This window comes from Tachyglossus aculeatus, chromosome 4 (assembly GCF_015852505.1).
Source record: "Tachyglossus aculeatus isolate mTacAcu1 chromosome 4, mTacAcu1.pri, whole genome shotgun sequence".
Lineage (NCBI taxonomy): Eukaryota > Metazoa > Chordata > Mammalia > Monotremata > Tachyglossidae > Tachyglossus > Tachyglossus aculeatus.
Window position 1 is genome coordinate 131300870 of NC_052069.1, and position 25779 is coordinate 131326648.

General features: G+C 40.4%; 1 protein-coding gene across 1 annotated transcript in view; it reads right to left on the reverse strand.

Annotated features, from left to right (window-relative positions):
- Positions 1-25779, reverse strand: part of LOC119927160 (cytoplasmic FMR1-interacting protein 1-like) — a 97666-nt gene that overhangs the window by 60373 nt on the left and 11514 nt on the right. Inside the window, exons 3-7 of the mRNA XM_038745697.1 lie at positions 20601-20678; positions 20323-20424; positions 7485-7666; positions 5741-5837; positions 3306-3434 (exon numbers count right to left, since the gene is read on the reverse strand). Coding sequence (XP_038601625.1) covers positions 3306-3434; positions 5741-5837; positions 7485-7666; positions 20323-20424; positions 20601-20678 — 588 coding nt within the window. The remainder of the gene's footprint in view (positions 1-3305; positions 3435-5740; positions 5838-7484; positions 7667-20322; positions 20425-20600; positions 20679-25779) is intronic.

Genomic DNA, 25779 nt, shown 5'->3' on the forward strand with positions numbered 1-25779 from the left:
AGTGATCGAAACAAACAACTGAATCAACAGCCGAGAGAACATACACATAAGCGGCAATGGGGAAGACACATAAAACTGTGAGTGATCGAAACAAATAACTGAATCAAAAGCGGAGAAAACATACACATAAGCGGTAATGGGGAAGACACGTAAAATTGTAAGTGATCGAAACAAATAACTGAATCAACAGCGGAGGAAACATACACATAAGCGGAATGGGGAAGACACGTAAAATTGTGAGCAATCGAAACAAATAACTGAATCAACAGTGGAGAAAACATACACATAAGTGGAATGGGGAAGACACGTAAAATTGTGAGCAATCGAAACAAATAACTGAATCAACAGCGGAGAAAACATACACATAAGTGGTAATGGGGAAGACACATAAAACTGTGAGTGATCGAAACAAATAACTGAATCAACAGCGGAGAAAACATACACATAAGCGGTAATGGGGAGGACATGTAAAATTGTGAGTGATCGAAACAAACAACTGAATCAACCGCGGAGAAAACATACACATAAGCGGTAATGGGGAAGACATGTAAAACTGTGAGTGACCGAAACGAATAACAATCAACAGCAGAGAAAACATGCACATAAGCGGTAATGGTGAAGACACGTAAAATTGTGAGCGATTGAAACGAATAACTGAATCAACAGCGGAGAAAACATACACATAAGCGATAATGGGGAAGACACATAAAACTGTGAGTGATCGAAACAAATAACTGAATCAACAGCCGAGAAAACATACACATAAGCGGTAATGGGGAAGACACGTAAAATTGTGAGTGATCGAAACAAATAACTGAATCAACAGCGGAGAAAACATACACATAAGTGGTAATGGGGAAGACACGTAAAATTGTGAGTGATCGAAACAAATAACTGAATCAACAGCTGAGAAAACATACATATAAGCGGTAATGGGGAAGACACGTAAGATTGTGAGCGATTGAAACGAATAACTGAATCAACAGCGGAGGAAACATACACATAAGCGGTAATGGGGAAGACACGCAAAATTGTGAGTGATAAAAACAAATAACTGAATCAACAGCCGAAAAAACATACACATAAGCAGTAATGGGGAAGACACGTAAAACTGTGAGCGATCGAAACAAATAACTGAATCAACAGCGGAGGAAACATACCCATAAGCGGAATGGGGAAGACACATAAAATTGTGAGTGATCGAAACGAATAAGTGAATCAACAGCGGAGAAAACATACACATAAGTGGTAATGGGGAAGACACGTAAAATTGTGAGTGATCAAAACGAATAACAACAGCGGAGAAAACATACACATAAGCAGTAACGGGGAAGACACGCAAAATTGTGAGTGATCGAAACAAATAACTGAATCAACAGACAAGAGAACATACACATAAGCGGCAATGGGGAAGACACGTAAAACTGTGAGCGATCGAAACAAATAACTGAATCAACAGCGGAGGAAACATACACATAAGTGGAATGGGGAAGACACGTAAAATTGTGAGCAATCGAAACAAATAACTGAATCAACAGCGGAGGAAACATACACATAAGCGGTAATGGGGAAGACACGTAAAATTGTGAATGATCGAAACGAATAACTGAATCAACAGCGGAGAAAACATACACATAAACGGTAATGGGGAATACACATAAAATTGTGAGTGATCGAAACAACTGAATCAACAGCGGAGAAAACATACACATAAGCGGTAATGGGGAAGACACGTAAAATTGTGAGCAATCGAAAAAAATAACTGAATCAACAGCGGAGGAAACATACACATAAGCGGTAATGGGGAAGACACGTAAAATTGTGAGTGATCGAAACGAATAATTGAATCAACAGCGGAGAAAACATACACATAAACGGTAACGGGGAAGACACGTAAAACTGTGAGTGATCGAAACAAATAACTGAATCAACAGCCAAGAAAACATACATATAAGCGGTAACGGGGAAGACATGTAAAATTGTGAGTGATCGAAACGAATAATTGAATCAACAGCGGAGGAAACATACACATAAGCGTCGAAGGTGGGCGTAAAGCACTCATTCATTCAATCTGATCACCTTGTAACCTCCCCAGCGTTTAGAACAGTGCTTGGCACATAGTAAGCGCTTAATAAATGTCATCATTATTATTATTATTAAGCAGGGGAGATCACGCCTAGTAGTTTCAATTTTCTCAGCGCTTAGAACAGTGCTCAGTGCTTAGAACAGTGCTTTGCACATAGTAAGTGCTTAATAAGTGCCATTATTATTATTATTATTATAAGTAGGTAGTAAGGTCATCCGGGGAAGGGGATGGGGGAAGCAGAGGGATGGGGGGTTTGAAGAGGGATTTAAACATCTGGAAAAATTGGGAACGTGTCAACTAACTCTCCCAAACACTCAGTACAGTGCTCTGCATGCAATAAACTAAGAGAAGCAGTGTGGCTCAGTGGAAAGAGCCCGGGCTTTGGAGTCCGAGGTCACGGGTTCAAATCCCGGCTCCGCCAATTGCCAGCTGTATGACTTCAATCAATCAATCAATCAATCGTATTTATTGAGCGCCTACTGTGTGCAGAGCACCGTATTCCGCACAGAAGCACTTCACTTCTCTGGGCCTCAGTTCCCTCATCTGTAAAATGGGGATGACGACTGGGAGCCCCCCGGGGGACAACCGGATCACCCTGTAACCTCCCCAGTGCTTAGAACAGTGCTTGGCACATAGTAAGCGCTTAATAGATGTTATTAAAAAAAGAATAAAAATAAATAAACACTCAAATACCATTATCGACCGGTTGGCCGATCTCCTCTAAGAGGCCTTCCCTGACCGAGCGCTCATTTCCCGACTCCCTCTCATTCATCCCTTCATTCAGTCGTATTTATTGAGCGCCTAGTGCGTGCGGAGCACTGGACTGAGCGCCTGGAAAGTACAATTCGGCAACAAACAGAGGCAATCCCTACCCAACAGCGGGCTCCCGCGCCCTCCCGTGTGGCCTCTGCATTCGGATCCGTCCCCCCGAGGGACTCGATCCGCGCGAACATTTCGAACGGTTCCGGACGTCCGAACGACTCATTTCAACCTCGCTCTTCACTCTCTCCACCGGAAGCGTCTTTGTGGGCCGGGAAGCGGCCCGCCAACTCGGCACTCAGTACAGCGTCCCGCCCACGGTGTGAGCCGAATCGACAGCGCTCAACAGCACGACCGAAATGGGAGGATGACGGCAAAATAATTCAGCGTATGTACGAGCACGAATGCCGTTCCCGAACCACTCGTCCGACGCCGGCAACGATCCCCGGCCGCCACTTACTTTAAGAAGCATATGTTTCTCGCTGGGGGTCAGGTACATTTTATTTTCGTAGTAGTCCACGCACAAATTCACAATGTCTGCCAGGAGCTCCTCGTAGCCGGAGATCACTTCAAGCTGCTGCTGCAGGGACTGAAACGCAAAGAGGAGGAGTAATGTTCCGTCGACAAACCCTGCGTACGACAATTTACACGGCGGGGTGGCCAGGCGTGGGTTGGAAGATAAGTAAATTGTTCTGGAAATTTCCTTGAGTGAAGGTTGGAAGATTAAGTAAATAAGTAAAGGGAAAATTGACTTGAGGGAAGGTTGGAAGATAAGTAAATAAGTAAAGGGAAAATTTACTTGAGTGAAGGCTGGAAGAGAAGTAAATAAGTAAAGGGAAAATTGACTTGAGTGAAGGCTGGAAGATGAGTAAATAAGTAAAGGGCAAATTTACTTCAGTGAAGGTTGGAAGAGAAGTAAATAAGTAAAGGGAAAATTGACTTTGAGTGAAGGCTGGAAGATAAGTAAATGAGTAAAGGGAAAATTGACTGGAGTGAAGGTTGGAAGAGAAGTAAATAAGTAAAGGAAAAATTGACTTGAGTGAAGGCTGGAAGATAAGGAAATAAGTAAAGGGAAAATTTACTTGAGTGAAGGTTGGAAGGTAAGTAAATAAGTAAAGGGAAAATTGACTTGAGTGAAGACTGGAAGATAAGTAAATAAGTAAAGGGAAAATTTACTTGAGGGAAGGTTGGAAGATAAGTAAATAAGTAAAGGGAAAATGAACTTGAGTGAAGGCTGGAAGGTAAGTAAATAAGTAAAGGAAAAACTGACTTGAGTGAAGGCTGGAAGATAAGTAAATAAGTAAAGGGAAAATGTTCTTGAGTGAAGGCTGGAAGATAACTAAATAAGTAAAGGGAAAATTGACTTCAGTGAAGGTTGGAAGAGAAGTAAATAAGTAAAGGGAAAATTGACTGAGTGAAGGCTGGAAGATAAGTAAATAAGTAAAGGGAAAATTGACTTGAGTGAAGGTTGGAAGATAAGTAAATAAGTAAAGGGAAAATTTACTTCAGTGAAGGCTGGAAGAGAAGGAAATAAGTAAAGGGAAAATTTACTTCAGTGAAGGTTGGAAGATAAGGAAATAACTAAAGGGAAAATTTACTTCAGTGAAGGCTGGAAGAGAAGGAAATAAGTAAAGGGAAAATTTACTTCAGTGAAGGTTGGAAGATAAGGAAATAACTAAAGGGAAAATTTACTTCAGTGAAGGCTGGAAGAGAAGGAAATAAGTACAGGGAAAATTGACTTGAGTGAAGGTTGGAAGACAAGTAAATAAGTAAAGGGAAAATTGACTTGAGTGAAGGCTGGAAGAGAAGTAAATAAGTAAAGGGAAAATTTACTTGAGTGAAGGTTGGGAGATAAGTAAATAAGTAAAGGGAAAATTGACTTCAGTGAAGGTTGGAAGATAAGTAAATAAGTAAAGGGAAAATTTACTTGAGGGAAGGTTGGAAGATAAGTAAATAAGTAAAGGGAAAATGAACTTGAGTGAAGGCTGGAAGGTAAGTAAATAAGTAAAGGAAAAATTGACTTGAGTGAAGGCTGGAAGATATGTAAATAAGTAAAGGGAAAATTTACTTGAGTGAAGGCTAGAAGATAAGTAAATAAATACAGGGAAAATTTACTTGAGTGAAGGCTGGATGATAAGTAAATAGAAAATTTACTTGAGTGAAGGCTGGAAAAGAAGTAAATAAGTAAAGGGAAAATGCACTTGAGTGAAGCTGGAAGATAAGTAAATAAGTAAAGTGAAAATTTACGTTAGAGTGAAGGCTGGAAGATAAGTAAATAAGTAAAGGGAAAATTTACTTTTAAGTGAAGGCTGGAAGGTAAGTAAATAAGTCAAGGGAAAATTGACTTGAGTGAAAGCTGGAAGATAAGTAAAGGGAAAATTGACTTGAGTGAAGGTTGGATGATAAGTAAATAAGTAAAGGGAAAATGTACTTGAGTGAAGGCTGGAAGAGAAGTAAATAAGTAATGGGAAATTGTACTTGAGTGAAGGCTGGAAGATAAGTAAGTAAAGGGAAAATTTACTTGAGTGAAGGCTGGAAGAGAGGGAAATAAGTAAAGGGAAAATTTACTTGAGTGAAGGTTGGAAGAGAAGGAAATAAGTAAAGGGAAAATTGACTTGAGTGAAGGCTGGAAGAGAAGGAAATAAGTAAAGGGAAAATTGACTTCCGTGAAGGTTGGAAGATAAGTAAATAAGTAAAGGGAAAATTGACTTCCGTGAAGGTTGGAAGATAAGTAAATAAGTAAAGGGAAAATTTACTTCAGTGAAGGCTGGAAGATAAGTAAGTAAGTAAAGGGAAAATTGACTTGAGTGAAGGTTGGAAGTAAATAAGTAAAGGGAAAATTGACTTCAGTGAAGGTTGGAAGATGAGAAGCAAATAAGAAAAGGGAAAATTTACTTGAGTAATCTTGTTGTGGTTAGCCAGGAACATGGAAAGGTTCTGGGATTCCTGAATCGACTGAGGATCGGCCATTTTCCGCAAAAACTGGGCAGCCCTTTGAAGAGAAAACCAACTGAATGAGGGGAAAATAAAACGCCAACGCTATTTTCCAGCGCCCTGAAAATTAAATCAATCCTTTAAAACAACTGGAATTTGAACAGTCATCCAGGGTTCCGCTTCTAACCCTATCACGAGGGTCTGCGGAGAGGGGATTTGTTTTATTTTCCCGAATCCCTTCCCTAGGACCCCAAGGTTCGCCCAGGATTCACGTTCAGACGACCACGGAACCGGAGCCTGCGCAGTCGGAACTGGGAAGCGACGATTTCCCTGTGCTTTTTCCAGTTAATAATCAGCATCATCATCATCAATCGTATTTATTGAGCGCTTGCTGTGTGCAGAGCACTGTACTAAGTGCTTGGGAAGTACAAGTTGGCAACATATAGAGACGGTCCCTACCCAACAGTGGGCTCACAGAGGGGGAGACAGAGAACAAAAGCAAACATACTAACAAAATAAAATAAATAGAATAGATATGGACAAGTAAAATGAATAAATAAATAGAGTAATAAATATGTACAAACATATACACATATATACAGGTGCTGTGGGGAAGGGAAGGAGGTAAGATGGGGGGGGATGGAGAGGGGGGCGAGGGGGAGAGGAAGGAAGGGGCTCAGTCTGGGAAGGCCTCCTGGAGGAGGTGGGCTCTCAGCAGGGCCTTGAAGGGAGGAAGAGAGCTAGCTTGGCGGAGGGGCAGAGGGATTGGGGGCATTCCAGGCCCGGAATAATGAATAATAATAATAATAATAATAATAATAATAATGTTGGTATTTGTTAAGCGCTTACTATGTGCAAAGCACTGTTCTAAGCGCTGGGGAGGTTACAAGGTGATCAGGTGGTCCCACGGGGGGCTCACAGTCTTCATCCCCATTTTCCAGATGAGGGAACTGAGGCCCAGAGAAGTGAAGTGACTTGCCCAAAGTCACCCAGCTGACAAGTGGCGGAGCCGGGATAATAATAATAATGATGATAATGATAATGATGATGATAATAATGATGATAATGGCATTTATTAAGCGCTTACTACGTGCCAAGCACTGTTCTAAGCGCCGGGGAGGTTACAAGGGGTGCTTTGAACGTAGTAAGCGCTTAATAAATGCCATCGTTATTATTATTATCCGGTTGTCCCCCCGGGGGGGGCTCCCGGTCTTCCTCCAGATGAGGGAACCGAGGCCCAGCGAAGTGAAGCGACTTGCCCAAAGTCACCCAGCTGACGGTCGGCGGAGCCGGGATTTGAACCCAGGACCTGGGACTCCCAAGCCCGGCCTCCCTCCGCCGAGCCCCGCCGTTCGTGTGAATCTGAATCCAGGCAGGGACGTCGGTCCCCTCCGAGGCCGTGAGCCCGCTGTCGGGCGGGGGCCGCCTCTAGATGCCGCCGACTCGGACTCCCCGAGCGCCTAGTCCAGTGCTCGGCACGCAGGGAGCGCTCAATAAGTACGGCCGAATGAATGAATGAACGAATGAATGAATTTATTCCCCTTTATTATTTATTTATAATAATAAATATTATATATATAATAATATAATAATATAATAATAAATATTATATATATAATAATATAATAATAATATAATATAATAATATAATAATATTATATATAATAATGAATATAATAAATATTATTTATTTATTATTACTCACCGCTTGTAGGCCGAATGATCGTTCTTCACGCTGCACTTCATGTTTTTCAGTTCGTCCAAAACAGCGAACATGTTGATGAACTTGCCCAGGGTGACGAGGTAGGCTTCGGACACGAAGTCCTTCCTCCTCTCCGCGTGGCACAGGCGCCTCACTTCCCCGCAGAAACGCTCAATCGCGTTCCTCTGGAGACAGGGAAGCGGGAGAAACGGGAAGTCAACGGGACGGCGGGGGGACCGCTCCCGGAGGGGAAATCCCCCGCGGCCGGATCCGCCGAGTCCGGCGGACCGCGCGGGACGAGGGGTCTGACGATCCCAGGCGCTCAGTACGGTGCTCTGCACACAGTAAGCGCTCAATAAATACGACTGGATGGATGAATGAATGAATAAATGAATGAATGAATGAATGAATGAGCGGCGGGATGACGGGACGAGGGGGGTGACGGGAATCTCCGGTCAGGGGCGGCAGATCGGCCTCAGGCCTGAGACTTAAATCGCAGAGAACCTGCATGAAGAAACTGGTTACCGCGATAGTAATGATAATAATGTTCTAATAATTATAATTATATATTATTATAATAATAATGGCATTTATTAAGCGCTTACTTGCATATAAGTATGTGCAAAGCGCTGTTCTAAGCGCTGGGGAGGTTACGAGGTGATCAGGTTGGCCCACGGGGGGCTCACAGTCCTTATAATTATTATTATTAAGCGCTGGGGGAGATAAATGTTGCCAACTTGTACTTCCCAAGCGCTTAGTACAGTGCTCTGCGTACAGTAAGCGCTCAACCGTCTCTATATGTTGCCAACTTGGACTTCCCAAGCGCTCAGTACAGTGCTCTGCCCACAGTAAGCGCTCAACCGTCTCTATATGTTGCCAACTTGGACTTCCCAAGCGCTCAGTACAGTGCGCTGCCCACAGTAAGCACTCTACCGTCTCTATATGTTGCCAACTTGGACTTCCCAAGCGCTCAGTACAGTGCTCTGCCCACAGTAAGCGCTCAACCGTCTCTATATGTTGCCAACTTGGACTTCCCAAGCGCTCAGTACAGTGCTCTGCCCACAGTAAGCGCTCAACCGTCTCTCTATGTTGCCAACTTGGACTTCCCAAGCGCTCAGTACAGTGCTCTGCCCACAGTAAGCGCTCAACCGTCTCTCTATGTTGCCAACTTGGACTTCCCAAGCGCTCAGTACAGTGCGCTGCCCACAGTAAGCGCTCAACCGTCTCTATATGTTGCCAACTTGGACTTCCCAAGCGCTCAGTACAGTGCTCTGCGCACAGTAAGCGCTCAACCGTCTCTCTATGTTGCCAACTTGGACTTCCCAAGCGCTCAGTACAGTGCGCTGCACACAGTAAGCGCTCAATAAATACGACTGAATGAATGAATGAATACGATTGATTGATTGATACAGGGTAATCAGGTTGTCCCACGGGGGGCTCCCGGTTTCAATCCCCAGTTTTCCAGATGAGGTAACAACCGAGGCCCAGAGAGGGGAAGTGACTCGGCCAGAGTCACACAGCCGGCGGAGGCGGGATTCGAACCCATAACCTCGGACTCCCAAGCCCGGGCTCTTTCCACCGAGCCGCGCTGCTCGGTCTCGGTGGTTCCGGCCGCGCTCTCCGTCGAGCCGCCAACGGCGTCCGTCGAATTTTTACGTCGTGCGGCTAACGAGGGCGCTTAGAACAGCGCTCTGTGAGCCCGCCGTTGGGTAGGGACCGTCTCTATATGTTGCCAACTCCAGGCGCTCAGTACAGTGCTCTGCACACAGGAAGCGCTCGATAAATAAGATTGAATGAATGACTATATCACTGTATATTACTATCATCTATCACTATATAAAGGGCAAATACGTATGTGTATCTATGTATCTAGACCGTGAGCCCGCTGTCGGGTAGGGACCGTCTCTATATGTCGCCAACGTGGACTTCCCAAGCGCTCAGTACAGCGCTCTGCACACAGGAAGCGCTCAATAAATATGACTGAATGAATGAATGACTATATCACTGTACATCACTATCATATATCGCTATATAAAGGGCAAATACGTATGTGTATATATGTATCTAGACTGTGAGCCCGCTGTTGGGTAGGGACCGTCTCTATATGTTACCAATTTGGACTTCCCAAGCGCTCAGTACAGTGCTCTGCACACAGTAAGCGCTCGATAAATACCATTGAATGAATGAATGACTATATCACTGTATATCACTATCATATATCACTATATAAAGGGCAAATACGTATGTGTATCTATGTATCTAGACTGTGAGCCCACTGTCGGGTAGGGACCGTCTCTAGATGTTGCCAACTTGGACTTCCCAAGTGCTCAGTACAGTGCTCTGCACACAGTAAGTGCTCAATAAATACGATTGAATGAATGACTATATCACTGCATATCACTATCATATATCGCTATATAATGGGCAAATCCGCATGTGTACCTATGTATCTAGACCGTGAGCCCGCTGTCGGGTAGGGACCGTCTCTATATGTCGCCAACTTGGACTTCCCAAGCGCTCAGTACAGCGCTCTGCACACAGGAAGTGCTCAATAAATATGACTGAATGAATGAATGACTATATCACTGTATATCACTATCATATATCGTTATATAAAGGGCAAATATGTATGTGTATATATGTATCTAGACTGTGAACCCGCTGTTGGGTAGGGACCGTCTCTATATGCTGCCAATTTGGACTTCCCAAGTGCTCAGTACAGTGCTCTGCACACAGTAAGCGCTCGATAAATACCAATGAATGAATGAATGACTATATCACAGTATATCACTATCATATATCGCTATATAAAGGGCAAATACGTATGTGTATATATGTATCTAGACCGTGAGCCCGCTGTCGGGTAGGGACCGTCTCTATATGTCGCCAACTTGGACTTCCCAAGCGCTCAGTACAGCGCTCTGCACACAGGAAGCGCTCAATAAATATGACTGACTGAATGAATGACTATATTACTGTATATCACTATCATATATCGCTATATAAAGGGCAAATATGTATGTGTATATATGTATCTAGACTGTGAGCCCGCTGTTGGGTAGGGACCGTCTCTATGTCACCACCTTGGACTTCCCAAGCGCTCAGTACAGCGCTCTGCATACAGGAAGCGCTCAATAAATATGATTGAATGAATGAATGACTATATCACTATCATATATCACTATATAAAGGGCAAACATGTATGTGTATATATGTATCTAGACTGTGAACCCGCTGTTGGGTAGGGACCGTCTCTATATGTTGCCAACCTGTACTTCCCAAGCGCTCAGTACAGTGCTCAGCACACAGTAAGCGCTCAATAAAGACGATTGAATGAATGAATGACTATATCACTGTATATCACTATAATATAAAGGGCAAATACGTATGTGTATATATGTATCTAGACCGTGAGGCCGCTGTCGGGTAGGGACCGTCTCTATATGTCGCCAACTTGTACTTCCCAAGCGCTCAGTACAGTGCTCTGCACACAGGAAGTGCTCAATAAATATGACTGAATGAATGACTATATCACTGTATATCACTATCATATATCGCTATATAAAGGGCAAATATGTATGTGCATATATGTATCTAGACTGTGAGCCCGCTGTTGGGTAGGGACTGTCTCTAGATGTCGCCAACTTGGACTTCCCAAGCGCTCAGTACAGTGCTCTGCACACAGTAAGCGCTCAATAAATACAATTGAATGAATGAATGACTATATCACTGTATATCACTATCATATATCACTATATAAAGGGCAAATACATATGTGTATATATGTATCTAGACTGTGAGCCCGCTGTTGGGTACGGACTGTCTCTATATGTTGCCAACTTGGACTTCCCAGGCGCTCAGTACAGCGCTCTGAATACAGGAAGCGCTCAATAAATATGATTGAATGAATGAATGACTATATCACTGTATATCACTATCATATATCACTATATAAAGGGCAAACGTGTATGTGTATATATGTATCTAGACTGTGAACCCGCTGTTGGGTAGGGACCGTCTCCATATGTTGCCAACTTGTACTTCCCAAGCGCTCAGTACAGTGCTCAGCACACAGTAAGCGCTTGATAAATACGACTGAATGAATGAATAACTATATCACTGTATATCACTATAATATAAAGGGTAAATATGTATGTGTATATATGTATCTAGACTGTGAGGCCGCTGTCGGGTAGGGACCGTCTCTATATGTCGCCAACTTGGACTTCCCAAGTGCTCAGTACAGCGCTCTGCACACAGGAAGCGCTCAATAAATATGACTGACTGAATGAATGACTATATCACTGTATATCACTATCATATATCACTATATAAAGGGCAAATACGTGTGTGTATCTATGTATCTAGACTGTGAGCCCGCTGTTGGGTAGGGACCGTCTCTATATGTCGCCAACTTGGACTTCCCAAGCGCTCAGTACAGCGCTCTGCACACAGGAAGCGCTCAATAAATATGACTGACTGAATGAATGACTATACCACTGTATATCACTATCATATATCGCTATATAAAGGGGAAATATGTATGCGTATATATGTATCTAGACTGTGAGCCCGCTGTTGGGTAGGGACCGTCTCTATATGCTGCCAATTTGGACTTCCCAAGCGCTCAGTACAGTGCTCTGCACACAGTAAGCGCTCGATAAATACCACTGAATGAATGAATGACTATATCACTGTATATCGCTATATAAAGGGCAAATACGTATGTGTATATATGTATCTAGACTGTGAGCCCGCTGTTGGGTAGGGACCGTCTCTAGATGTTGCCAACTTGGACTTCCCAAGTGCTCAGTACAGTGCTCTGCACACAGTAAGCGCTCAATAAATACGATTGAATGAATGAATGAATAGTAAGCGCTCAATAAATGCCATTAAAAAAAAACAAAGTGTGGTATCTAGACCGTGAGCCCGTTGTCGGGTAGGGACCGTCCCTCTGTGTTGCCAACTTGGACCTCCCAAGCGCTCAGTACAGTGCTCTGCACACAGTAAGCGCTCAATAAATACGACCGAATGACGGGCATCACTGAGCGCTGACTACGTACCAAGCACCGGGCTAGATCCGGGATTGGGTAGGGACCGTCTCTGGATGTTGCCAACTTGGACTTCCCAAGCGCTTAGTACAGTGCTCTGCACACCGTAAGCGCTCAATAAATACGATGGAATGAACGGACGAATGAATGAAAGTCCGCTGAATCCCCGAAGCCACGCCGCTTCTCGTTATTATTATCACCATGCAAGGAAATAATAGTAATAATAATAATGGCGTTTATTAAGCGCTTACTATGCGCCGGGGAGGTGACGAGGCGATCAGGTGGTCCCACACGGGGGGGCTCCCGGTCTTCAGCCCCATTTTCCCAACGAGGCCCGGAGACGGGAAGTGACTCGCCCAAAGCCCGGGCTGACATTGGCGGGGGCGGGATTGGAACCCGTGACCTCGGACTCCCAAGCCCGGGCTCGCTTCTCCGCCGGCTCCTTCTCGTCCCCACCCCGTCTAGGCCGTGAGCCCGCGGTCTGGCGGGGCCCGTCTCTCTCCGTCGCCCTTCCCAAGCGTTTAGCACAGCGCTCTGCGCACAGGAAGCGCTCAATAAATAGGACTGACTGAATGAAATGCTCCTCTGGCCTCTGGAGATGGGGCAGACGCCACGGTTTACACACGTGACGGGCTGGCTGTCAGGGTTTCTCCGTGGGATGTCCCCGATCGTTATTACTTGCTTTCGGAGAATCGCTCGGCTGGGGAACAGCAAGCGCTTAATAGTAAGCGCTTAATAAATGCCATTATTATTATACCATATATTATATACATGGTATACGTATTATTACATACAATAATATATAATGTACAATATATGACACATAATATATAATACATAATATATAATTTATAATAATATATAAAATATATAATACATATACAGTATATAATAATATATATTATTAATATGCCACGTTATTGATGCCATAATTATTATCATTATTACTTGCTTTCGGAGAATCGCTCAGCTGGGGAACAGGAATCACCGGGAGGCCCCCGGCTACCGTTAAATAGCTTGGTGCCTAGTAAGCGCTTCATAATAAATGCTTAATAAATGCCATCCCCTCGGCGCCTAGTAAGCGCTTAATAATAAGCGCTTAATAAATGCCATTATTATTATACCATGTATTATATACATGGTATATGTTATTATTACATACAATATATAATATACAATATGACACATAATATATAATACATAATATATAATTTATAATAATATATAAAATATATAATACATATACAGTATATAATAATATATTTTATTAATATGCCATGTTATTAATGCCATAATTATTATCATTATTACTCGCTTTCGGAGAATTGCTCAGCCGGGGAACAGGAATCACCGGGAGGCTTCCGGCTACCGTTAAATAGCTTGGTGCCTGGTAAGCGCTTAATAGTAAGTACTTAATAGTAAGTACTTAATAAATGTCATTATTATTATTAATAATAATAATAATAGTACCAGAATTATTATAATTATTACTTGCTTTCAGAGAATCGCTCAGCCGGGGAACAGGAATCACCGGGAGGCCCCCGGTTACCGTTAAATAGCTTGGCGCCTAGTAAGCGCTTCATAATAAATGCTTAATAAATGCCATCCCCTCGGCGCCCAGTAAGCGCTTCATAATAAGCGCTTAATAAATGCCATTATTATTATACCATGTATTATATACATGGTATATGTTATTATTACATACAATAATATATAATGTACAATATATGACACGTAACAATATATAATACATAATATATAATTTATAATAATATATAAAATATATAATACATATACAGTATATAATTATATATATTATTAATATGCCATGTTATTAATGCCATAATTATTATCATTATTACTTGCTTTCGGAGAATCGCTCAGCTGGGGAACAGGAATCACTGGGAGGCCCCCGGTTACCGTTAAATAGCTTGGTGCCTAGTAAGCGCTTCATAATAAATGCTTAATAAATGCCATCCCCTCGGGGCCTAGTAAACGCTTAATAATAAGCGCTTAATAAATGCCATTATTATTATACCATGTATTATATACATGGTATATGTTATTATTACATACAATAATATATAATGTACAATATATGACATAATATATAATACATAATATATAATTTATAATAATATATAAAATATATAATACACATACAGTATATAATAATATATATTATTAATATGACATGTTATTAATGCCATAATTATTATCATTATTACTTGCTTTCGGAGAATCGCTCAGCTGGGGAACAGGAATCACCGGGAGGCCCCCGGCTACCGTTAAATAGCTTGGTGCCTGGTAAGCGCTTCATAATAAATGCTTAATAAATGCCATCCCCTTGGCGCCTAGTAAGTGCTTAATAGTAAGTACTTAATAAATGTCATTGTTATTATTAATAATAATAATAGTACCATAATTATTATCATTATTACTTGCTTTCAGAGAACTGCTCAGCTGGGGAACAGGAATCACCGGGAGGCCCCCAGCTACTATTAAATAGCTTGGTGCCTAGTATGCGCTTCATAATAAATGCCATCCCCTTGGCGCCTAGTAAGCGCTTAATAGTAAGCGCTTAATAAATGCCATTATTATTATACCATGTATTATATACATGGTATAATAATAACATACTATTACATACAATAATATATACTATGCAATATATGACACGTAACAATATATAATACATAATATATAATTTATAATAATATATAAAATATATAATATATAGTATATAATAATATATATTATTAATATGCCATGTTATTAATGCCATAATTATTATCATTATTACTTGCTCTCGGAGAATCGCTCAGCCGGGGAGCAGGAATCACCGGGAGGCCCCCGGCTCCTGTTAAATAGCTTGGTGCCTAGTAAGCGCTTAATAGTAAGCCCGTAATAAATGCCATTATCATTATTATTATACCATATAATAAAATATTATTATAAACAATAATATATGATATACAATAATATATAATATGCAATAATATATAATAATGCAATAGATAATATATGTGAAATAATATGTATTATTAATATACCATGTTATCAATACCATCACTATTATCATGATCACTCGCTTTCGGAGAATCGCTCAGCCGGGGAACAGGAGTCACCGGGAGGCCCCCGGCTCCTGTTAAATAGCTTGGTGCCTAGTAAGCGCTTAATAGTAAGCCCTTAATAAATGCCATTATCATTATTATTAGACCATATAATAAAATATTATTATATACAATAATATATAATATGCAATAATATATAGTATGCAATAATATATAATAATGCAATAGATAATATATGTGAAATAATATGTATTATTAACATACCATGTTATCAATACCATAACTATTATCATGATTACTTGCTTTCGGAGAATCGCTCAGCCGGGGAACAGGAGTCACCGGGAGGCCCCCGGCTCCTGTTAAATAGCTTGGTGCCTAGTAAGCGCTTAATAGTAAGCCCGTAATAAATGCCATTATCATTATTATTAGACCATATAATAAAATATTATTATATACAATAATATATAATATGCAATAATATATAATAACGCAATAGATAATATATGTGAAATAATATGTATTACTAACATACCATGTTATCAATACCATCACTATTATCATAATTACTCGCTTTCGGAGAATCGCTCAGCCGGGGAACAGGAGTCACCGGGAGGCCCCCCGGCTCCTGTTGAATAGCTTGGTGCCTAGTAAGCGCTTAATAGTAAGCCCTTAATAAATGCCATTATCATTATTATTAGACCATATAATAAAATATTATTATATACAATGATATATAATATGCAATAATATATAATAATGCAATAGATAATATATGTAAAATAATATGTATTATTAATATACCATGTTATCAATACCATAACTATTATCATGATTACTTGCTTTCGGAGAATCGCTCAGCCGGGGCACAGGAGTCACCGGGAGGCCCCCCGGCTCCTGTTAAATAGCTTGGTGCCTAGTAAGCGCTTAATAGTAAGCCCTTAATAAATGCCATTATCATTATTATTAGACCATATAATAAAATATTATTATATACAATAATATATAATATGCAATAATATATAATAATGCAATAGATAATATACGTGAAATAATATGTATTATTAATATACCATGTTATCAATACCATCACTATTATCGTGATTACTCGCTTTCGGAGAATCGCTCAGCCGGGGAGCAGGAGTCACCGGGAGGCCCCCCGGCTCCTGTTGAATAGCTTGGTGCCTAGTAAGCGCTTAATAGTAAGCCCGTAATAAATGCCATTATCGTTATTATTATACCATATAATAAAATATTATTATATATAATGATATATAATATGCAATAATATATAATAATGCAATAGATAATATATGTGAAATAATGTGTATTATTAATATACCATGTTATCAATACCATCACTATTATCATGATTACTCGCTTTCGGAGAATCGCTCAGCCGGGGCACAGGAGTCACCGGGAGGCCCCCCGGCTCCTGTTAAATAGCTTGGTGCCTAGTAAGCGCTTAATAGTAAGCCCTTAATAAATGCCATTATCATTATTATTAGACCATATAATAAAATATTATTATATACAATGATATATAATATGCAATAATATATAATAATGCAATAGATAATATATGTGAAATAATATGTATTATTAATATACCACGTTATCAATACCATCACTATTATCATGATTACTCGCTTTTGGAGAATCGCTCAGCCGGGGCACAGGAGTCACCGGGAGGCCCCCCGGCTCCTGTTAAATAGCTTGGTGCCTAGTAAGCGCTTAATAGTAAGCCCTTAATAAATGCCATTATCATTATTATTAGACCATATAATAAAATATTATTATATACAATAATATATAATATGCAATAATATATAATAATGCAATAGATAATATACGTGAAATAATGTGTATTATTAATATACCATGTTATCAATACCATCACTATTATCGTGATTACTTGCTTTCGGAGAATCGCTCAGCCGGGGAGCAGGAGTCACCGGGAGGCCCCCCCGGCTCCTGTTAAATAGCTTGGTGCCTAGTAAGCGCTTAATAGTAAGCCCTTAATAAATGCCATTATCATTATTATTATACCATATAATAAAATATTATCATATACAATAATATATAATATGCAATAATATATAATAATGCAATAGATAATATACGTGAAATAATATGTATTATTAATATACCATGTTATCAATACCATCACTATTATCATGATCACTCGCTTTCGGAGAATCGCTCAGCCGGGGCACAGGAGTCACCGGGAGGCCCCCCGGCTCCTGTTAAATAGCTTGGTGCCTAGTAAGCGCTTAATAGTAAGCCCGTAATAAATGCCATTATCATTATTATTATACCATATAATAAAATATTATCATATACAATGATATATAATATGGAATAATATATAATAATGCAATAGATAATATATGTGAATTAATATGTATTATTAGCATACCATGTTATCAATACCATCACTATTATCATGATCACTCGCTTTCGGAGAATCGCTCAGCCGGGGAACAGGAGTCACCGGGAGGCCCCCCGGCTCCTGTTAAATGGCTTGGTGCCTAGTAAGCGCTTAATAGTAAGCCCGTAATAAATGCCATTATCGTTATTATTATACCATATAATAAAATATTATCATATACAATGATATATAATATGCAATAATATATAATAATGCAATAGATAATATACGTGAAATAATATGTATTATTAATATACCATGTTATCAATACCATCACTATTATCGTGATTACTTGCTTTCGGAGAATCGCTCAGCCGGGGAACAGGAGTCACCGGGAGGCCCCCCGGCTCCTGTTAAATGGCTTGGTGCCTAGTAAGCGCTTAATAGTAAGCCCTTAATAAATGCCATTATCGTTATTATTAGACCATATAATAAAATATTATTATATACAATGATATATAATATGCAATAATATATAATAATGCAATAGATAATATATGTGAAATAATGTGTATTATTAATATACCATGTTATCAATACCATAACTATTATCATGATTACTTGCTTTCGGAGAATCGCTCAGCCGGGGAACAGGAGTCACCGGGAGGCCCCCCGGCTCCTGTTAAATAGCTTGGTGCCTAGTAAGCGCTTAATAGTAAGCCCTTAATAAATGCCATTATCATTATTATTATACCATATAATAAAATATTATTATATACAATAATATGTAATATGCAATAATATATAGTATGCAATAAAATATAATAATGCAATAGATAATATATGTGAAATAATATGTATTATTAACATACCATGTTATCAATACCATAACTATTATCATGATTACTTGCTTTCGGAGAATCGCTCAGCCGGGGAACAGGAGTCACCGGGAGGCCCCCCCGGCTCCTGTTAAATAGCTTGGTGCCTAGTAAGCGCTTAATAGTAAGCCCTTAATAAATGCCATTATCATTATTATCATACCATATAATAAAATATTATTATATACAATGATATATAATATGCAATAATATATAATAATGCAATAGATAATATATGTGAAATAATATGTATTATTAATATACCATGTTATCAATACCATCACTATTATCGTGATTACTTGCTTTCGGAGAATCGCTCAGCCGGGGAGCAGGAGTCACCGGGAGGCCCCCCCGGCTCCTGTTAAATAGCTTGGTGCCTAGTAAGCGCTTAATAGTAAGCCCTTAATAAATGCCATTATCATTATTATTATACCATATAATAAAATATTATCATATACAATAATATATAATATGCAATAATATATAATAATGCAATAGATAATATATGTGAAATAATATGTATTATTAATATACCATGTTATCAATACCACAACTATTATCATGATTACTCGCTTTCGGAGAATCGCTCAGCCGGGTAACAGGAGTCACCGGGAGGCCCCCCGGCTCCTGTTAAATAGCTTGGTGCCTAGTAAGCGCTTAATAGTAAGCCCGTAATAAATGCCATTATCATTATTATTAGACCATATAATAAAATATTATTATATACAATAATATATAATATGCAATAATATATAATAATGCAATAGATAATATATGTGAAATAATATGTATTATTAACATACCATGTTATCAATACCATAACTATTATCATGATTACTTGCTTTCGGAGAATCGCTCAGCCGGGGAACAGGAGTCACCGGGAGGCCCCCCGGCTCCTGTTAAATAGCTTGGTGCCTAGTAAGCGCTTAATAGTAAGCCCGTAATAAATGCCGTTATCATTATTATTATACCATATAATAAAATATTATTATATACAATAATATATAATATGCAATAATATATAATAATGCAATAGATAATATACGTGAAATAATATGTATTATTAATATACCATGTTATCAATACCATCACTATTATCGTGATTACTCGCTTTCGGAGAATTGCTCAGCCGGGGAGCAGGAGTCACCGGGAGGTCCCCCGGCTCCTGTTGAATAGCTTGGTGCCTAGTAAGCGCTTAATAGTAAGCCCGTAATAAATGCCATTATCGTTATTATTATACCATATAATAAAATATTATCATATACAATGATATATAATATGGAATAATATATAATAATGCAATAGATAATATATGTGAAATAATGTGTATTATTAATATACCATGTTATTAATACCATAATTATTATCATGATCACTCGCTTTCGGAGAATCGCTCAGCCGGGGCACAGGAGTCACCGGGAGGCCCCCCCGGCTCCCGCGCCACGGCTTCCCGACCGCATCCCTCTTTACCTGGAAGTACATGAAATTCATCAGCTTGGTGACCTCCGGCTCCAGCACCTCCACGGTCTTCTCGTAAATCTCCACTCGGTTCGGCTGCTCGTTGCATTTCACCTGAGGGCGGGCGGAAGAGCGGGTGAAACCGTCCCCCCGGCCCCGGGGTGCAACTCGGAAAACTCGGAAAACCCGGGCCCCGCGGCTTGCACGGCGTACAGAAAGGAGAAAGTCCAGCGGCGCCCAATAAGTACGGCCGAGAAACACCCAAAATTGCGCTTTCCGAGCGCCTTTACCTGGGGAATGGCTCTGGAGCAGCTTCGCCACGTGTACAGCATAACGGCATATTCCTGGCCTTCTTCCAGCATTTCATTCTAGAGGGAAACACGGGGGACGTCCGTGACACGAGAAAACACGGGGCACGAGAACACACGGAGCACGTCTGGGACATGAGAAAACACGGGGCACGGCCGGGACACGAGAAAACACAGGGCACCGCCGTGGCACGAGAAAACACGGGGCCTGTCCGTGGCACGAGAAAACACGGGGCACGGCCGTGGCACGAGAAAACACAGGGCACGTCCGTGATATGCGAAAACACGGTGCATGTCCGTGACACGAGAAAACACGGGGCACGAGAAAACATGGGGCACGGCCGGAACACGAGAAAACACGGGGCACAGCTGGGACACGAGAAAACACGGGGCACGGCCGGGACACGAGAAAACACGGGGCACAGCTGGGACACGAGAAAACACGGGGCACGGCCGGGACACGAGAAAACACGGGGCACGTCCGTGGCATGAGAAAACATGGGACACGTCCGTGATATGCGAAAACACGGTGCATGTCCGTGACACGAGAAAACACGGGGCACGAGAAAACATGGGGCACGGCCGGGACACGAGAAAACACGGGGCACAGCTGGGACACGAGAAAACACGGGGCACGGCCGGGACACGAGAAAACACGGGGCACAGCCGGGACACGAGAAAACACGGGGCACGGCCGGGACACGAGAAAACACGGGGCACGTCCGTGGCATGAGAAAACATGGGACACGTCCGTGATATGCGAAAACACGGTGCATGTCCGTGACACGAGAAAACACGGGGCACGTCCGTGACGTGCGAAAACGCGGGGCACGTCCGGGACACGAGAAAACACAGGGCACGTCCGTGACATGTGAAAACACGGGGCACGTCCGGGACACAGGGCACGTCCGGGACACGAAATTCCCAAAGAAAAAAACGTCAGGTTAAAGGAGCGCGAAGCCAACCCTGCTTTTTTCCCGTCATTTCTCCGTCGGAAAATGACTGCGGACTTTAGCCGCTGACCATAAAAGGGCCCGGTTTTATTCCCAGGGTAGTTTAGAAAGACGTGCGTGGCTCAGTGGAAAGAGCACGGGCTTTGGAGTCAGAGGTCATGGGTTCGAATCCCGACTCCCGACTCCACCACATGTCTGCTGTGTGACCTTGGGCAAGTCACTTAACTTAACTTAACTTAACTTCTCTGTGCCTCAGTTCCCTCATCTGTAAAATGGGGATTAAGCCTGTGAGCCCCACGTGGGACAACTTGATCACCTTGTATCCCCCCAGCGCTTAGAACAGTGCTCTGCACATAGTAAGCGCTTAATAAATGCCATTATTATTATTATTATTATTATTATTTTTCTAAAATGCCTTGTAACAATAATGATATCATTATTGATATCGTTAATGACGATCTCATTATTCATGATCATGGTATCATTATGATAGTGATCACGATATCATTATTGTTACAAGGCATTTTAGAAAATAATGATAATATCATATAATAATAGAATAATAATAGAATAGGATACCATAGAGAATAGATAGAATAAAGAAATGGAATGAATAGAATAAGAAAATAATTGATACCATATAATAAAATAATAATAGACTAGAATATCATAGAGAATAGATAGAATAAAGAAATGGAATGAATAGAATAAGAAAATAATACCATATGATAAAATAATAATAGAATAGACTATCATAGAGAATAGATAGAATAAAGAAATAGAATGAATAGAATAAGAAAATAATACCATATGATAAAATAATAATAGAATAGACTATCATAGAGAATAGATAGAATAAAGAAATAGAATGAATAGAATAAGAAAATAATACCATATGATAAAATAATAATAGAATAGACTATCATAGAGAATAGATAGAATAAAGAAATAGAATGAATAGAATAAGAAAATAATACCATATGATAAAATAATAATAGAATAGAATATCATAGAGAATAGATAGAATAAAGAAATGGAATGAATAGAATAAGAAAATAATACCATATGATAAAATAATAATAGAATAGACTATCATAGAGAATAGATAGAATAAAGAAATGGAATGAATAGAATAAGAAAATAATACCATATGATAAAATAATAATAGAATAGACTATCATAGAGAATAGATAGAATAAAGAAATAGAATGAATAGAATAAGAAAATAATACCATATAATAAAATAATAATAGAATAGACTATCATAGAGAATAGATAGAATAAAGAAATAGAATGAATAGAATAAGAAAATAATACCATATAATAAAATAATAATAGAATAGAATATCATAGAGAATAGATAGTATAAATAAACAGAATAATAAGAAAACAATAATATAACATAATACTTAATAATAATATAATAATATCATTATTATTATTCTCTGTGCCTCAATGTTATGTTGTGTGGCCAACTTGTACTTCCCAAGCACACAGTAAGCGCTCAATAAATACAATTGAATGAATGAATGAATAATAATGATGGCATTTATTAAGCGCTTACTACGTGCCAAGCACCGTTCGAAGCGCTGGGGAGGTGACAAGGTGATCAGGTGGGCCCACGCGGGGGCTCCCAGTCTTCATCCCCATTTGACAGATGAGGGAACTGAGGCCCAGAGGAGTGAAGCGACTTGCCCAAAGTCACCCAGCGGACAATCGGCGGGGGCCGGGATTTGAACCCGTGACCTCTGACTCCTAAGCCTCGGCTTAGATATCATATCTGTGATTATTCAACAATGATATTTACTGCTAGTATCACTGATTTACTATTTAATCCTAAAGTATGTTTCGACAGCTGATTATTATTATTACGATTATTATTAGAATTATTCTTCCTCCACTGAAGGCCAGCCCATTAATAATTAGTTTAGCATTTTCTGCCTAATAATAATAATAATGACGGCATTTATTAAGCGCTTACTACTTGCCAAGCACCGTTCGAAGCACTGGGGAGGCGACAAGGTGATCGGGTGGTCCCACATGGGGGTCTCCCGGTCTTAATGCCCATTTTACAGATGAGGGAACCGAGGCCCAGAGGAGTGAAGCGACTTGCCCAAAGTCACCCAGCTGACAATCGGCGGGGGCCGGGACTCGAACCCATGACCTCGGACTCCAAAGCCGTAGAGTCTCAAAAGATATCTCTGATTATTCAACAATGATATTTACAGCTAGCATCACTGATCTACTACTTAATCCTAAAGTAGGTTATGACAGCTGATTATTATGATTATTATTAGAATTATTCTTCTTCCATTTTATGGCCAGCCCATTAATAATTAGTTTAGTATTTTCTGCCTAATAATATTAATAATAATAATAATGGCATTTATTAAGCTTATTATTATTATTATTCGATTGAAGGCCAGCCCATTAATCATTATTATTATTATTATTCTATTGAAGGCCACCCCATTAATCATTAATAACTAGTTTAGTATTTTCTGTCTACTTACCTAATCCAATTTACAAAGCCAAGGAATCATAATAGCTAGCCTGCCATCACGGTGAGCCCGCTGTCGGGTAGGGACCGTCTCTATATGTTGCCAACTTGGACTTCCCAAGCGCTCAGTACAGTGCTCTGCACACAGTGAGCGCTCACTAAATACGACTGAATGAATTGGTAACTTGTACTGCCCAAGCGCTCAGTACAGTGCTCTGCACACAGTGAGCGCTCACTAAATACGACTGAATGAATTAGTAACTTGTACTGCCCAAGCGCTCAGTACAGTGCTCTGCACACAGTGAGCGCTCACTAAATACGACTGAATGAATTAGTAACTTGTGCTTCCCAAGCGCTCAGTACAGTGCTCTGCACACAGTGAGCGCTCAATAAATATGATTGAGTGAATTAGTAACTTCTACTTCCCAAGCACTCAGTACAGTGCTCTGCACACAGTGGGTGCTCAATAAATAAGACTGAATGAATTAGTAACTTGTACTTCCCAAGCGCTCAGTACAGTGCTCTGCACACAGTGAACGCTCACTAAATACGACTGAATGACTGAATGAATTACACCATTTCTTCAAAGACATCATTCATTCACTCAATCATATTTACTGAGTGCTTACTGTGTGCAGAGCACTGTACTAAGCGCTTAGCACTGTACTAATGTAGTTTCCTTTTCCCTTTCCCAGTCTGATCCCCATTCTGGGCATTTACAGCCTTGATTTACCACCCAAAATGAGGAACTATACATCCATTTTATTAGAATACTCCCGGATTGGGTAAAACTCCCACTCATGTTCAGGAGCGCTCACTAAATACGTCTGAACGATCGAATGAATTAGTCCATTTCTTCAAAGACATCATTCATTCATTCATTCAATCGTATTTATTGAGCGCTTAGCACTGTACTAATGTAGTTTCCTATTCCCTTTCCCAGTCTGATCCCGATTCCGGGCATGTACAGCCGTGACTTACCACCCAAAACGAGGAACTATAAATCTATTTTATTAGCCCACTCCCGGATCGGGTAAAACTCCCACTCACGTGCAGGAGTGCTCACTAAATACGTCTGAACGATCGAATGAATTAGTCCATTTCTTCAAAGACATCATTCATTCATTCATTCAATCGTATTTATTGAGCGCTTAGCACTGTACTAATGTAGTTTCCTATTCCCTTTCCCAGTCTGATCCCGATTCCGGGCATTTACAGTCTTGATTTACCACCCAAAATGAGGAACTATAAATCCATTTTATTAGCCTACTCCTGGATTGGGTAAAACTCCCACTCACGTTCAGGAGCGCTCACTAAATACGACTGAACGATTGAATGAATTGCACAATTTCTTCAAAGACATCATTCATTCACTCATTCAATCGTATTTATTGAGCGCTTAGCACTGTACTAATGTAGTTTCCTATTCCCTTTCCCAGTCTGATCCCTATTCCGGGCATTTACAGCCTTGATTTACCACCAAAAATGAGGAACTATAAGTTCATTTTATTAGCCTACTCCCGGATGGGGTAAATGCCCACTCATGTTCAGGAGCGCTCACTAAATACGTCTGAACGATCGAATGAATTAGTCCATTTCTTCAAAGGCATCATTCATTCATTCATTCAATCGTATTTATTGAGCACTTAGCACTGCACTAATGTAGTTTCCTTTTCCCTTTCCCAGTCTGATCCCGATTCCGGGCATT